Raw genomic sequence first — 16,615 nt, 5'->3', positions numbered from 1 at the left:
TCTTGTTCTCAAGAGATGGATTATGCACCCACGTTAAAGCATCTCGACCATTGCTCATTCTCTTTCACGGTCATTCTTTTTGCGTCATGTTCATTCAAAATTCATGGGTAACGAGGAGCTAAGATATCCAAACCATTCTTCTCAACTCCATCATTTATCCGTACGTACGTGGGTTCCTTACGGTAACAATTTATACAGTTCGGCGGATAGCGATAATTTGATGTTGCCTCCTCCTTTCAAGCCCATAGGGTGCCCACTCCATGTTGCGTGAATGCGTAAATATAACGTAAAATATTTAAGAGAATCAGGCTCTATCTTCAAGCACGTGTCTTGTGTAGATTGCATCAAACACCAATCTGCTGTTTCCTCGGAACAGCAGCTATATACGATCACAGCTCCGCATGTTAAATTGTGAAAGACAGGAGTCTCTATGTAAATGTGCATGCATTCCAATCATGACCGTCTGATCAGCCCTTCTGTTACGGGACGGACGCTGATCGGGCGACTCTGGCAGAATGGTAATCCTGTAATTTGCGTTTAGAAACGGTGGTGTTCTCTGGTGATGCCACGTGCATTGAGAACTCTGCTTCCTTGGGTGGAAGGCCATGGTGAATGAGGGCAGGAAACACAAGGAGCTGTACACTGGAAAGCTACTCCCAGCTCTTCGGAAGAGAGGTGGACTTCAGAGCCTTCGAAAACCCAACAGAGAGGTACTCCAGATCTCTGATATTCTAGAGCTGGTACAAGGGAAAGGAAAGGTCCCTCTTGTTGTTTTCCCATCTCCTTTTCTGGATTCCTTGTCTCTTTTTTTCTTTTCTTCTTTTTTTTTGGGGGTGTTATTTTAGGAGATGCCATTCCCTTCTCTGTGGCTTTCTATGGTGTTGTGAACACTCAAACTTTCCAATAATGTATGTTAGAAATTTTGAGTTCCGACTTTCCAAGTAGATTTATGACCACGGATTCTTAATGCCTTTTAACTTTCCAAGTAGTTTCAATCAACCCAAAAAAAAAAATCCAAGTTGTCCCAAAATTCCCCAACCCAGTTTGCCAGAGAATGTGAATTCTTAATGTCTTTAAACTTGTCTAATATTTTCTTGAAGAGAATAAGTAGCTTTTTCTGATGTAGTTTTCTGCATATTCACCAGCAATGTGGTGTTGGATATGCTTGATTTATCTCATACGAGTGATGAAATTTGCTTTGAACTAAGAACCCTTCATTCTTAGGAATTAGGATGGAGTAAGGCATCAATGAGCTCTTAACTTGCATTTGTAACAGTGCTTTTGTATTGGTTACTTCATTGGGTTTTCTTTTCTTTTTTTCTCCTTTGCAGGTAAAAAAAGGTTGATCCTGTTGAGGTTAATATGGCTCGATCCGAGAATCCATCTCATACCAAAAACAAGAGACTGGTTTTGGTGATGTTGATTATAGGCTTTCTTGTTCTAATATTTCAGAGTTTCACACTTCTGTCTAGAATTTCTTTGTCACCTCAGTTTCCTGCTTTTAGTCTCCCGGTTAGCAAAAAAGGGAGGTTGCCGGGCGAAGGTATTACCAAGTCAGTGAGAGTTGGAAAGCTTTCTCTTTTGAGTGATTCGAGGAACTCAAGCAGCACAACAACAATTCTTAAAGAGGAAGAGGCAGCTGAAATTTCCAACATGGGAGGAGAAACCAACAATGGTTTCACTATCAACGAAATGGATCGTGAATCAAAGAAAGATTATATGGCAAATGAAGATGATGATGACATTGACCTGGATGAGGAGGAAGACCCTGATAGTGAGTTCTCATTTGACCTTGGGAATGGTATGATCTTAAAGAAGGTTAGGGATCCAGTTGGTGGTTTCATCAAACTTGAGAGGATCATAGGCCCAAAATATGTTGCTTCTCCAAAGAAGATTGGAGAGCCAGCTAATGGTTTTGAATTGGTATCAGATGGCATTAGCAAATCCGATCCAACCTTTGAGTCTAAGGAAATAAAAAGCCCAGACAATGGATCAGTTTCTTCTCCAACTGCATCTGGTCAGGTGTCTTCTTCTGTGAATGGTGGAATGCAAGAGGTCTTAGAGACAAGTTCAAGCAAACATATTATAACTGAAGCATCCAGTCTTTCCTCATCAGAAGATCAAATGACCAGTATTGTTCCATTATCAGGACTGCAAGCAACAGAAACACTTCTTAAGAATGATGCCTCGGTGCTCCTGCAAAGTGGTCCAACCATCTCAATTAAGAACTCTCGGGGTAATAGTACTTCTATACCAAAAAGGAGGAAGAAACAAGTGATGCCTCCGATATCCATATCAGAAATGAACCGCCTGCTGCTTAGAAACCGTGCTACCTATCATTCAATGGCATGTATTTTTTTGGATTTACAAATTTTGATCTGACAAAATGAATATTTTTTTAACAGTGAGTTTTGTAATCTGCTTTATTGCAGACACCTCGATGGTCTTCAGCACGTGACCAGCAATTATTAGCTGCAAAGGCACAGATCGAGAATGCTCCCATTGTAAACAAGGATCATGAACTATATGCTCCAGCTTTTCGAAACATTTCCATGTTTAAAAAGTATGCAGTGCGCAATGTCATCTATTTTAAATATCCTGTTTCAGGTGGTATTTCATAGTCATTGGCCCTTGCAAGTTTGCAATGTCAGATGGCATTATATGTCGTTTGCTAATTTTTAAAATTCATAAGCAGCAAATACTTTTTAAGAATTTTATCTTCTTTTGTTACAAAGCACAAGCAAATTACTAGAAATAACCAATGAAACAGTATCATGGGATCAATTCACAATTATATTTTACTTTCCCTGTCTTGAGTACTAGAGTAGCACAAGGTTACATGAATTTAGTGCCTGTTCCTTTCTATGACCTTTATAGGAGACACGTAAAAATCACTGGAACTGCTTGGGGTGGCGATTTTGCTTTTCTCTAATATCTATATGTAGTAATTGCACATTTGAATTATATGACTTCATATGTCCCTATTATGTATGCTGTGATGAATTTTATTTGTTCATATTCATAGCCTTATGTTTTCCCTCTTCTGTGCAAAACCGTGTCAGTAATGAAATGAAAATTAGTATTTGAGGACAAGATACATTTGTTCCAGTTTCATAACTAAAGATTTCTAGATAAAAAGAGGAACCATGGTTTTCATATGGGTGAAGTTTAACTCTGCATAAATGATTATGGTGGATGATATTTTTACTTGGTGCAAGACATAGGAACAGACAAACTACATTGGAAATGTTTGGTAATATTAAACTGATTGTTAAATCAATAATGTTTCACTATCACATGAGATTTTTCTCATGGTTCTTGGACCTACTCTCTGTGTCTAATGCAGAAATTCAACAATTTTTCTCATCATGTTTAGTTATAGGCTTATAGCATCCATCTTAGATTCAAAATCAATAAACAAAAAATGTTTCTTCTATAATAGCTACTGGAATAACTAGACATATGGAAGATTTTTTTATATATCCAGACTATCAAGTGTAGCAGCCATGCAATTGAAGCTGGTTACTTGATCTGAGCCTTATCTGTATTGGTACTTTGGGTTGTTGAAGTGCTATTTTTGCTTCATACACAATTGCATTTAATCTTTCAAGTTAACAGCTAAGTTTGGATGGGTTCCTGCTGAAAAAAGGTAGATTATTAGTAGTAATACAAACTGCGCTTGCAGGAGCTATAAACTGATGGAAGGGACACTCAAGGTCTATGTCTACAAGGAAGGCCAAAAGCCCATATTCCACCAGCCACTACTTAAGGGTATCTATGCTTCTGAAGGATGGTTCATGAAGCTTATGGAATCAAACAGACGATTTGTAGTGAGGGACCCCAGAAAAGCTCACATGTTCTACATGCCTTTCAGTTCTCGTTTCTTGGAGTTTGCCTTGTATGTGCCCAATTCTCACAATCGGAGAAATTTAGAGCAGTACTTGAAGGACTATGTGAATCTGATTGCAGCCAAACATCCATTCTGGAATAGGACAGGGGGAGCTGACCATTTCCTTGCTGCCTGCCATGACTGGGTATGCCCTTTAAGGCTTCACTTTGATGTATTATCACCATATTTGTCTGACCTAAAACGTCTAATTTATCATGATAACCGAGAGATGACCGTATATGGATGATCTTTATCTCCGCATAGTTAATGAATGATTTTCACCGATTTATGTAAATAAGAGGAGGGCCACATTTTCCTGAGTTTCAAATTCACATAATGTTTTATATTTCAATGAAGTTAGCTAGAACCGATGCTCTTCTTTGGTGATTTGAGTGAACACACCGCTTGCTTATCATGAATTTGTCACCAAGAATTAAGGCAAACCTATCTCATGCATCAGTAGCAGAATTCACAATACGATAGAACGTTCCTGACTTAACACTACTTTTTGCAGGCACCATACGAGACAGGGCATGCAATGGAACATTCCATCAGAACCCTCTGCAATGCTGATCTCCATGAAGGCTTCCGGCTCGGCAAAGATGTCTCTCTCCCTGAAATATATGTCCGTTCGGCAAGGAACCCTCTTAGGGATCTCGGGGGAAAGCCAGCTGATCAAAGGCCTATCCTTGCCTTCTTTGCAGGAAACATGCATGGTAGGCTCCGTCCAGTTCTACTAGAGCACTGGGAGAACAAAGACCCTGACATGAAAATCTTTGGCCCCATGCCTCGTGGGGTCGAAAGCAAGATGACTTACATTCGATACATGAAGACCAGTAAGTACTGCATATGCCCGAGGGGCTATGAAGTTAACAGTCCTCGAGTAGTTGAATCAATCTTCTATGAGTGTGTTCCGGTGATTATATCAGACAATTATGTGCCTCCTTTATTTGAAGTATTGAACTGGGAGGCCTTCTCTGTTATCATACCAGAGGAGGATGTACCTAGGCTGAAGGAGATTCTTTTGTCAATTCCCAGAGAGAAGTATTTATCACTACAAATGGGTGTAAGGAAAGTTCAGCAGCACTTCCTATGGCACGTTAAGCCAGTTAAGTATGATGCCTTTCATATGATCCTGCACTCAATCTGGTTCAATAGAGTGTTTAATATCAGAGCCAGATGAGGGTTGGGGTTTGGGGAGATGGAGATAAGGGCGAGGAAAAAAAAAAAAACCAAATGGCGATTAGTCTATTTTTGAAACTTTATTTTCCCTCAGGAGGTTTGTGAAGTGAAAATGTTGACTGGTGATGTAAGTAGGATTGGGAGAGGTGGCTGTGCTCGTAAGAAAAATAACATATGCAAAAGCTTTGTATAGTTACATCTTTAATCTTCTTGTTTACATAATAAATCATCGAAAGTGGACTAGTCTAGCTTCTGTTATGACTGAAACAGGATGCTTTGCTTGAACTCAATGGTAGATCAAGATCCAGTAATTGTTAAATCAGGAAGTTAAGGACTACTTGGCTGTTAGAAACCTGTACCTATGGCATGTGAAGATAGAGCTTGAATTCTTGGTCCGACCTGTAATCCCTTCTTTTAAAGTGCCACTATTACTTGATCTGAAGCTGTATCAAGGCTTTCCTGTCTATGCATCATCAACTTCCATAGGAAACAACTTGATGGAACTTTTCCTGGAAGACTCTCTTCTTAATCAAACAGTATCTGTAAATTTAAGCGACCTTTAACATAATACCACCATTTTTTTTTTTTATCACTAAAGGGTTGGTCAAGGCCAAGACAGTTGTATAATTTATTCCAAAATTTTTAATTTCATTAATATAAGGAGCTATTTATTTAGCTCCTGTGTCAGAAACTAGACATTGAGTGCATCACTCAAGAATACATGATTAGAGATCTATTACCTAATTTCATTTTCTCTCAATAAAAAGGTCAGATGAGTAAAATTTTCTACAAGGTCTCTTAGTAGATAACAATGGAACAGTGATTAGAAAATTCCAAAAAATTACACCACAGAAATTGTTTTGTAAATCAAATCATACCATCTTCGTGTCAACTTCCTCCACTGTTTGCCAAGATCGAAACAGATTATGGGGAGGAAAAAAAAAGAGAGAGTGTGTGTACTTGTTTTTGGTCCATTTGGGCTCATTTGTCCATCTGAGAACCCCTCCCGTTGGGCGGGTTGACGGTAATCCACATCAGCGATAAGGTGATGGAAAGAAGGCCGGCCCAGACGTAGACAATGGTGGGGACCCTTCCCCTCCTCCCCATGAGGCCCTTGGCGAAGGGGTACATATGGGCCAGCACCCAGAAGCTAAAGAACAAGCCGCCCATCAACTTGCTCCACTCCGGGATCTCGCTGTACACCGTCCGCGAGAACCCCACCACCACCGCCACCAAATTGATCACTATTATCGTCAGCGGCGGTATGAACAAGCTCGTCCACTTGATGACGTAAAGGTCGGCGTAGATGTCGTCCTCGTCCTCGTTGGCGGACTTGGAGGTGAGCGTGAAGGAGATCTCGATGCCAGCGATGACCTTCAGAAGGCCCTGCAGAACGGCGGCGAGGTGGGCGCTGGTGCCGCCGATGACCCAGAACTGCTCGTTCCGCCACCACTCCTCCAGCGCGATGCCCGACCACTTGACTTCGAGGAGAGCGAGGAGGGTGAGGGTGATGGTGATGAAGAGGAGGTAGACGAGGAAGGAGACGTTGAGGGTCTGGACGATGAAGTGGCCGGAGAAGAGGGAGAAGGCCGGGAGGAGGCAGTAGATGACAAGGAAAATGGAGGTGAAGGGGTAGATGCCGACGTTGAGGTAGGCGATGCGCTGGAGGAACTTGAGGCGCGAGGTCGCCAGGAAGGCGTTGTTCTTCGAGAAGAAGATCTCCACGGAGCCGGTCGCCCACCGGAGCACCTGGTGGAGCCGGTCCGTCAGGTTGATCGGCGCCGTCCCCCGGAAAGCGTCCCGCTTCGTCACGCAGTACACCGACCGCCACCCCCTGTTGTGCATCCTGTACCCCGTCACCACGTCCTCCGTCACCGACCCGTATATCCACCCTACCCTCTCCCCCCACTCCGTCTTATCCTCGTACCTGTAGTAAATTAGATAGATACAAAGAGGACCAAGATCAAATTTTGTTTCTTTCAGTTCCAAAGACAAACAGTTGGTGGGTGGACATTAAAGTAAACTAACAGCAAGTAAACCGTTACCAACAGGAGATGACGGAGACGGCTTCGGCGACGGTGGGGGCGTCGAGAGGGGGGCGGGGAGCGAGGAGGGCGCCGGGAGGGCGGCCGTTCTTGACCGCGGGGTGGTCGGCGAGGGGGCGGCCCTGGAACTCGGCGACGGCGATGGACTCGCAGAACATTGTGGAGTTCCCGAACCGGCGGGGCATGCCGAGGTCCGGGTTCCCTGCGAGGGGCTGGGCCTCGGCGGGGTCGTCGGGCGGCTCGTGAGCGGACACCCGGACATCGGGCGGCGGGGGGGCGGGGTTCTTGTACTGCCCGTAGAGGCCCGAGTACTCGTTGGCCCGCGGGGGGTTGAAGCCGTAGAGCGCGAAGCGGCGGAAGAGGCAGCCCGTGCCCACGTACATGGGGCCCTGGAGGCCGTCGAGGGCGCGCATATTACCGTCGAAGAAGACAGTATTGTGGTTGGCGTAGCGGTCGGAGGGGTCGATCCCCTCGAAGCGCTGCGGGAACTGGATGTAGCATATGCGGTCGCCGCCCCGGTCCATCATGTAGCACATGCCCTCGCGAATGGCGAGGGAGTTGTAGATGTAGTGGTCGCAGTCGAAGTTGAGGATGAAGGGGCCGTTGGAGAGGATGGCGGAGGCGCGGACGAGGGCGTTCATGGCGCCGGCCTTCTTGTTGTGGTCGTACCCGGGGCGCTTCTCGCGGGAGACGTAGACGAACATGGGGAGGCGGACGTCGACGCCGGTGAGGTCGATGTATGGGTGGTCGCCGGGGTCGCCGTAGTGGGGCTCGTTATGGGGGGTCTTGATCATGACCTGGAGGATGCCGGCGTGGTCGCCCTTGGAGTGGTCGGGGGAGGGGACGGCCCAGGTGCCGGGCCAGTGTGTGCCGTCGGCCATCCAGACGGCTTTGGTTACTTTGATGGAATCGAGGGGCTGGCCTTTTTCCTTGGCGAGCTTGCGCTCCTGGCGTTCTTCGTGGGTGTTGTGGGCGTCGGAGCGGCGGCGGATGGCGTCGGGGAGGCCGTTGATGCGGACCTTGAACTCGTCGTACTCGCGCTTGATCCAGCGGCGGTCCTTGACGAAGTCGGGGCGCTTCTTGTTCTTGGTGGGGTCGCCGCGGACGGCGAAGTAGCTCTCCGGGTTGCGGGGCTCGATGTTGTGCTTGCGGCAGAAGGGGACCCAGACCTCCGCGAAGGAGGCGGCCTCGGCCATGGCCTCGAAGGTGAGGAGGGCGCCGCCGTCGTCGGAGATATAGACGGAGAGCTTCTCGACGGGGTACTCGGTGGCGAGGATGGAGAGGATGGTGTTGGCGGTGACGAGGGGGGGCTCCTTCTCCGGGTCGGCGGTGGAGATGAAGACGTCGATGCCGGGGAGATCGGAGCGGCCGTGGGGGTTGGCTGGGGAGGGGGTCTCGAACTTGTCGCGGAGGGCCAGCAGGTCGGCGGCGCGGTTGATGGGGTTCAGCTTGGGGAGCTGGTCCAGCAGCCAGGAGAAGGCGAACCAGATCTCGCACACGATGGACAGCGCCCACAGCCACATGGCCTCCTCGTTCGGGTTCCGCACTCGCCATGACAAGAAGAGAAACAGGAACACCAGCCGGAACACCACCAGCAACCTGCGTGCATGCATGCAACATACTAGTTGAAGGGCTGTTTGTCAACTCATCAAACGTGTTTTACTTTGATTCCGAGAGGAACTGGTGTAATCATCTTTATATCCTTCATTCTTCTTCTTTTTTTTTTTTTTATTCTTTTCCTTAAAAAAAAAAAGAGAGAGAGAGAAACGCCATTGATTATGTTGTCATTTTAAATGAAGTCGGTGAACTTTGAGATTTGGATGGTTTTGGGGCCAACATAGAATGAAAAATATTGGTACCAATTGGTTAGTTACCATACAAAATACGTATTCTCCAACTTAAAGCTGTTAAAAACAAGGATTTGGATTCTAATTCAATTAATACAGAAGACAGAGCAAGTTTTATCTTGAAACCTTTGTTTTTTATAATTTGAGAAAAGCATCGAGATATTAATTTGTCAATGCTCAAGGAAAGGTGTAGCCACTCGGCCACGCATTTTACAGAACCAAGTGTCTGCTCCTTGGTAGCCAACCAGTTTAGAGGGAGCATTTTGCTTCTCTACAAACGAAAACGGCAAAACAAATCATTGTGATCTTGAAAGAAAAAGTTGTCCCATTCTTCTGTGCTTTTTTTGAGCAGCTAAGCTGGATTCATGGATTACCTGTAAGGGCTGAGAATAGCCGAAGGAATCTTCACTTTCCTGGTGAGGGGCTTCCAGGGCTTGTCGATGAAGTCGGACATACTCATCCCCACCCCATCATCGTCGTACCCACCATCGTCCTGCGGCCAGAACGCGTTCCCGATCCCATAAGTCCCCTTGGTCTCGAACAGCCACCGGTTGTGGTCGAAGTCCCTCGTCTCGCTCCTCAGCAGCAACGACTTGTTGTTCTTCATCACCGACATCCTCCGATCCAACTTGGCCTCATCCACGCCACCGCCTCCGCCGTCCTCCTCCCTGCCCCCGCCCAGCCGGCCCGGCCGCTTGGCCCCGCCGTTGGGCGGGGGGAGGTCGTGGGGCTTGGAGGTGGTGGGGCCGGCGGCGGAGGGCTGGTTGTCGGGGGTGGGGGGCATGAGGACGGTGTAGTTGACGTAGTCGCTGGCCCCGCCGGAGGAGGTGGAGGTCAGCTCCGCGGGATTACCCAGGTTGATGTCGTCGTCGCGCGAGAGGCTCATGATGCGGCCGCTCGACGTCCGCCGGGCGAATTTTATCGGCGGTTTCTTCGTCGGCGATGTCATCTTTGTCTCCCTCTATCTCTTTGTTCTCTTTCTCTATCTGCGCATCTCTTCCCTTTTTTTTTCCTCCACCTCTCTGTCGTAGAAGATGTGCGTAATATTAGACTCTAGTTTCTAACATCTAACAGCATCTAGGATTTTGATATTTTCCTTTGGATAAGGATGGGGCGGTTGCATGAGGAATGAAACCGAGAAAGGAGATACGCCATGGTCGAAGAGAGGAGAGCGAGGTTGGAACGTAGGTGGGTTGAATGGAGGTCCAGGATGTTTGAAAGTGCGTGGTACGGAGGGAATTGCGATACTTCCCCATTCGGTCGGTCATGGCATGGAGGAAATTGCGCGTGAGAAGCGTCGGCAGAGAGGGAATTGCGGGCATAGGCGCACACTACTCCCTTTCATGCCTCACTTTAGTTGGAGAAGGCACCGGACGCAATTCACTGACACAGGTCAACTTGGGTCTGCCTCGGAGGACATCAGGGTCCGGTTCTCGTCCTTTTTTTTTTTTTTTTTTTGAGGGAAGGGTCCGGTTCTCGATGCTTCCTTTTAACAACCGGTCCTTTGGCTGGCTTTGAGGGATTTTTTTTTAAATAATATTTTTTTAATAAAATATTTTAAAAAAAAAGATTCAGGAATTATTTTCGAAACTACCGTTCGGAGATCATGTAGGATAAATTCATGAGTTAAACTTATGAATTTTTAGTCACGTAGACATCTTATATAAATTTTGATATTTGAATTCATGGATTGAACCTACAGTTAATTAAAACTAAATTTGTGGGTGGAACCACTAACCCACGAGTTAAAGTTGTGTATTTTTTTTTATTCCTTCGTGACAGATGATGGGCAGGCGTGGAGGAGCCATGCGGATGCCAGGGCAGGGAGGGAGGAGGGGCATGATGTTTGCACCCGTTCGGGGGCCGCGAAGGTCGGAGGACGTGCCGAGGGTGGTGGAGGGGTGGTGAGGCAAACGCACGACGGTGGGGGGATTGTTGCAGGCGGCCGCAAGCGTGCAGTGGTCGGGGGACGTGCAGGGGCATGGGAGTGGTGGGGCGGAGGGAGAAGTTAGAAATGATAAAAAAAAAGAAAAAAAAATCGTAGGCTCAGCTCATGACTTTAGTCGAATTGTGGGCTCAGCTCATGATTTCTTTTTTTTTTTTTTCTTTTTTTTTTTTTATTTTTTTTTTGCCACCATGTTGTCTGGCCAAAGGTCGGAGGTGGAGCAGACGAGGGTTGGAGGGGGTGGGGGGTTTGTGGCGTGTGGAGGAAAAGAGAAGAAAAAAAAATATTTTTAAAAAAATATTTTTTAAAAATTAATAATTTATTAATAAAAAATATAAAAGTAATAATAAGTATTAAAAATAATAATGATAAATAAAATAAATTATTTAAAAATAAATTATTTTTTGTAATAAAAATAATTAGATTTTTAAAATAATGATAATATATTATTTTTTAAAAAAAAATTAAAAAATTTGAGGGGGGCATGGAGGAGCAGTGGCTGCTCGACTGCCGCTCCTCCAAGCCCTCATTTTTTTTCAAATTATTTTTAAAAAATATATTTTAAACTTTATTATTTTTTAAAATATATATATTTTAAATTTTATCATTTTAAAAATATGAAAAAAATAAATAAAATAAATAATAAATAAAATAAAAATAAATAAAATGATGAAATAAAATATTTAAAAATTTATTTTTTTCATTACAAAATAATTATTTTAAAATATTTTTTAAAATTAGAAGATTTTTTAAAAAAATAGATTTTTAAAATAATAATAAAATATTATTTTTAAAAAATATTATTAAAAAAAATATAAGAGTACCGGTAGGTGCATAGCATGTATTTTAAAATTTTTATACAATAAAAATATGAGATTAAATAATTTAATCTCTAATACATGTTTAAGATCTAATCTTAACGCCTATCCTAAGATCTATAACATGTCATATATGCATACAAAAATTTGAAAATAAAATCTGCATGTCTGATCACACCATACATGCATCTGTAGATCACATCCATATATAGATCAAGTTCAAAACCTGATATTTGAGCACAGGTAGAAAGTCTCTACGTCTGAATCACAAGGACTCGAAGAATACTCGCAGCCGCACGGGATGTCCGATCTCTATGGTTGGTCCACTTGAAGTCTTGTGCTGATTGATTTTCTCAAAAATGCTAGTTCGCGCGAAAACCTACTGGATGGCTGATTTGCTCCTCTCTTCGGATCTCCCAGACTCCTCTGGATCTGAAGATGGAGGAGGATGTGGTGGTGGAAAAGATAAAAGAAAACTTTCTTCTCTCTTTATTTTTTCCTCATCAAAAAATCCTAGATCAGATCTAGATTTTTGCTTACCTAAGAGGAGGAAGAACTCCTCTATACTCACACGCCAAAGATGGCCACCCAACCCAAAGACCTCACACCCAAAATCCTAATCTCATGCTGATTTCAACTAACTTTTGTTGCACAAAAATCTATCCTTTTTATAAATGGCATGGATGGGGAGATAATGATCAAGTTCAAATTAAATTTGAATTTAGATAAGAGTTCGATTTCAAGTGAAATCCAAGTCCAATTTAAATTTAAATCAAACCAGAATTTATCCTCATCTTCTAAGGTGTTGAGATGGGGCGACAAAACACTTATGGCATGGTGTTTCTCATGCCAATTTGAAATTGGAGTTGGGAAGAGGGCATGCGCACAAGGATGGTTGGCTAGGGTAGGAGTCTAACCTAGTTTGGACTCACACACCAGCTTAACAAGTACTTCACTGCACTTAGAAAACTTTCATCACTGAATTAAAAATTCAGATAGTCCGACATCAAAGTATAGTGAGTTGCTTGTAAGTCATCTTGGTAATCTCAGATCGGAGGAATACTTATATCCATATCCTTCGCGAGCTACTCTTGATAGCAGAGTGCTTCGCAGTTGGTCACATTCAATGCAAATATACTCCTATATTTCACCTGTATATCTTAGCAGTGTTTCCACACTCTTTAGTTAAGAAGACAACCAACCCATATGGCATACAATGATCTACACTCGATATCGCTATTATCTTAATAATAGCATATCATTTGATAGTAAATAAGTTTAAAGACTAAATGATAAATCTTTCTTTATCAATTTAAAATAGTCCTAAAGACTTCGTCATAATATAAAAGTTTAAATAGAAGATGTACAAAACTTTGTGATGAAAAAGTTAAATAATTTTTATTATTAAAAATTTATATATAATTATAAAATGAGCACAACCATCAATAGGCTGACGATTGACTTTGAAACATAATTCTCAATAACTCCCATTTGGACTAAAGCTAATAAGTACAGTATCATATATCCATCTTCAATTTACGATCATCGAACTCTTTGACACTGAGAGCTTTAGTAAATAGATCGATCAAATTCTTCTTTCCATCGATCTTCTGAAACTCGACGTCACCTCGATCCATGATCTCCTGAATCAGGTGGTAGCAGTGCAGTATATGCTTGATGCGCTGATGGGACTTCAGTTCCTTCACTTAAGTAATGGCTCCAGTGCTATCGTAGTATAACAAAATTGGACCATCGATGAAGGGTGCCGCTCTGAACTTGTCGATGAACTTTCATAACCATACAACTCCCTTTATAGCATCGAATGCCGTGAGATACTCCACCTCACAAACTGAGTCGGTTACGGTATGCTGCTTGAAACTTTTTCAGCAGACTGCTCCACCATTCAAGATAAATATAAATCCCAACATGCTCTTGCTATCATCATGATCTGATTGAAAGTTAGATTCTGTATATCCCATAAGTTTCAAATCAGATTCTTCATAAACGAGCCACCAGTCCTTAGTATTTCTTAAATACCTAAGGATGGTTTTCACAATCTCCCATTGGTTCTCCTCCAGATCAGACTGATACCTACTCACTACCCCTAGTGAGTAGGTAACATCCAATTTCGTACATGTCATGGCATACATGATGTATCTCACTTATCGAAGTATATGAAATTCTACTCATATGCTCTCTTTCTTGAAGGATTGCCGAACAATCCCTCTTCGAAAGAAAAATTTCATAGTCTATCGAAAAATAGCCTTTCTTAGAATTCTTCATGTTGAATCGCTTCATCACGATATCGATGTACGTGGACTGGGATAATCCAAGCAACTTCTTCGATCTATCTTTATAGATCTTTATCTCAAGGATGTAGGATGCTTCTCCCAAGTCCTTCATAGAGAACTGAGATGATAGCCAAACTTTTATTCTCTGTAATGCAAGGACGTCATTTTTTATTAAGAGAATATCATCTATATATAAAATAAAAAATATAACTACATAATCATATACCGACTTGTAGATTCAGGGTTCTTCTCCATTCCTAATGAAGCCATATATTCTGATCACCTTATCAAAACGTATGTTTCAACTTATGGATGCCTACTTCAATCCATAAATAAATTTTTGAAGCTTGCATATCTTTAACTCATTTATAAATGTGAAACTTTCAGGTTGTATCATATACATCTTTTCCTCCAGCTCTCCATTTAAGAAAGCTATTTTCACTTTCATTTGTCAGATTTTATAATCCAAATATGCCGCTATCGCAAGCATAATCTGAATGGATTTGAGTATTGCTACAGAAGAAAATATCTTATCATAATCAATATCATAACGTTGACGATACCTTTTGGCAACCAGATGGACTTTATAAGTCTCCATCTTTCCGTCTACGCCCCTCTTCCTTTTGAAGATCCACTTACACCCTATGAATTTTATCCCTTCAAATGGGTCAACTAATGTCCATACATCATTGACCTTCATGGACTCTATTTTAGACTTCATGGCTTCAAGCCACTTATCGGAGTCGAATCTCTGTATTGCATCCGTATAAATGATCGGATCCTCATTGTTCTTATCAGTTTCAATAAGATCACCATCTCAGATCAAGAAATTGTAGCATCTGTTCGACTATTACAGTACTCTATCGGATCTCCTTAATGGTGCATCTACAATGAGCTCAGAATTTGATCCAATCAAATCCTGTTTTGTAAGTTCACTAGATTGTGTCAGTTTATCTATCATCAAACTTCATCAAGTTCCATCTTAGAGGCATTAGTTCCTTCACCAAAAAATTTTTTTTCTAAAAAAATTATCTTCATGCTGACGAACACTTTTTGTTCATCAGTAAAGTAGAAATAATATCCTTTAATTTTTTTTGGATATCCTATGAACATACACTTGTCAGATCTAGGTCCGAGCTTGTCTGTAATTAAATGCTTGACATAAGCTGGACAACCCCAGATCCTAAGGTGTGAGAGAATTGGCTTACGTCCTGTCCATATCTCATATGGTATTTTACTCATAGACTTACTTAAAATCTTATTAAGTACATAGCAAGCTAACTCGAGGATATATCCTCAAAAAGAGATCGACAGACTAGTAAAGCCCATCATGGATCGAACTATGTCCAATAAAATTCGATTCCTTCTTTCAGACACATCATTATGCTGTAGCATCCCCAAAGGGATTCATTACGAGAGAATCTCATTCTCTTCTAGATATATTAGAAACTCATTGGAGAGGTATTCACCCCCTCAATCAGATTGAAGAGTTTTAATATTTTTCTCAATTTATTTTTCTACCTCATTACAAAATTATTTGAACATTTCAAATAATTCTGACTTGTATTTCATCAAGTAGATGTACCTATACCTAAATAGATCATCTTTGAATATAATGATATAATGATATCTATCTTTGGTACTTGTGTTCATGGTCCGTATACATCAGTATGTATTAAATCTAAAACATCACTAGCTCATTCACCTGTTCTTGTTAATATGATCTAGTTTACAATACCAAAGATAGGTATCCATGATATCATCTATCTTAGGGCATTTATTCGATGTGTACATTACACTAGATCATAATACAATATAAATATTGTTATTTAATTATTCATTCATCATAGTAATACTATTCAAAATGATGTCATAAGAACTTTTTTTTATTGAAATCTCATAATTTTTTTTGGTCAAAAGGCCTATGAAATTATATTCAATAGAAATAAAGGACAAAAGTGACAATCACTAAGAACAACGACATGAGAATTGAATACAAGCTTGATAATTCCTAAAGCTAGAATTGAAACTAATCTTCTATCTTCAACATTCAAAAATCTCTCATCATTCTCAAATCTCCTACTGATCTAAAATCTCTACAACGAATTACAAATGTTAATAAGACTGTTGATATCTAATACTCAGATCATAGTATCATAAATAGAGAAGTTGCAAGGTGTTATCATATAATTATCTTACCCAACAACTGCTTGTTTCTTCTTATTCGGCTTGTTCAGGTCAAGAAAAGTTTTGTATTGAGAATAATTCCTCTTCCAATGATCCTGTTTCTTACAGTAGAAGCACTCTGTCTAACTCTGATCGAACTTGAATTTGAACTTCTTGGTCTGACCTCCAGCATGCAGTACCTTTTTATTTTTGTTTTTCTTCTTCCCTTTCTTAAAAGGTTGACGCCCCATCGAAGATCGTCCCACCACATTCATCATCTCCTTGTGAAGCTGATGATCCTTCTCAAAAATCTGTAGCAATCCCAATAAACCATGGTAATTGACTACAAGCTTCGTCATTCTATAATGACTAAAAAATGGTAGATAGAACTTTGACAAAAAATTTAGAATCACATCTTTCCCAAGCTGTTCA

General features: G+C 41.9%; 2 protein-coding genes across 2 annotated transcripts; one reads left to right on the top strand and one right to left on the bottom strand.

The window, feature by feature from the left end:
• The first annotated feature begins 580 nt into the window (after positions 1-580).
• LOC105048327 (probable glycosyltransferase At5g03795) lies at positions 581-5,469 on the top strand. The gene is made up of 5 exons (XM_010927616.4): positions 581-710; positions 1,332-2,346; positions 2,433-2,563; positions 3,686-4,034; positions 4,404-5,469. The coding sequence occupies exons 2-5, from the start codon at positions 1,363-1,365 to the stop codon at positions 5,070-5,072; spliced, it is 2,133 nt and encodes a 710-aa protein (XP_010925918.1). The 5' UTR covers positions 581-710; positions 1,332-1,362; the 3' UTR covers positions 5,073-5,469.
• Positions 5,470-5,698: 229 nt separating this feature from the next.
• Positions 5,699-10,308, bottom strand: LOC105048328 (cellulose synthase-like protein D1). Its single transcript, XM_010927617.4, has 3 exons — positions 9,338-10,308; positions 7,117-8,715; positions 5,699-6,998 (listed from the first exon to the last, which is right to left on the bottom strand). The coding sequence occupies exons 1-3, from the start codon at positions 9,910-9,912 to the stop codon at positions 6,053-6,055; spliced, it is 3,120 nt and encodes a 1,039-aa protein (XP_010925919.2). The 5' UTR covers positions 9,913-10,308; the 3' UTR covers positions 5,699-6,052.
• Positions 10,309-16,615: the final 6,307 nt, after the last annotated feature.

Source organism: Elaeis guineensis, chromosome 7 (genome assembly GCF_000442705.2).
Source record: "Elaeis guineensis isolate ETL-2024a chromosome 7, EG11, whole genome shotgun sequence".
Lineage (NCBI taxonomy): Eukaryota > Viridiplantae > Streptophyta > Magnoliopsida > Arecales > Arecaceae > Elaeis > Elaeis guineensis.
The sequence above is the reverse complement of the archived record's forward strand: the minus strand, read 5'-3'. Positions and strand labels throughout refer to the sequence as shown.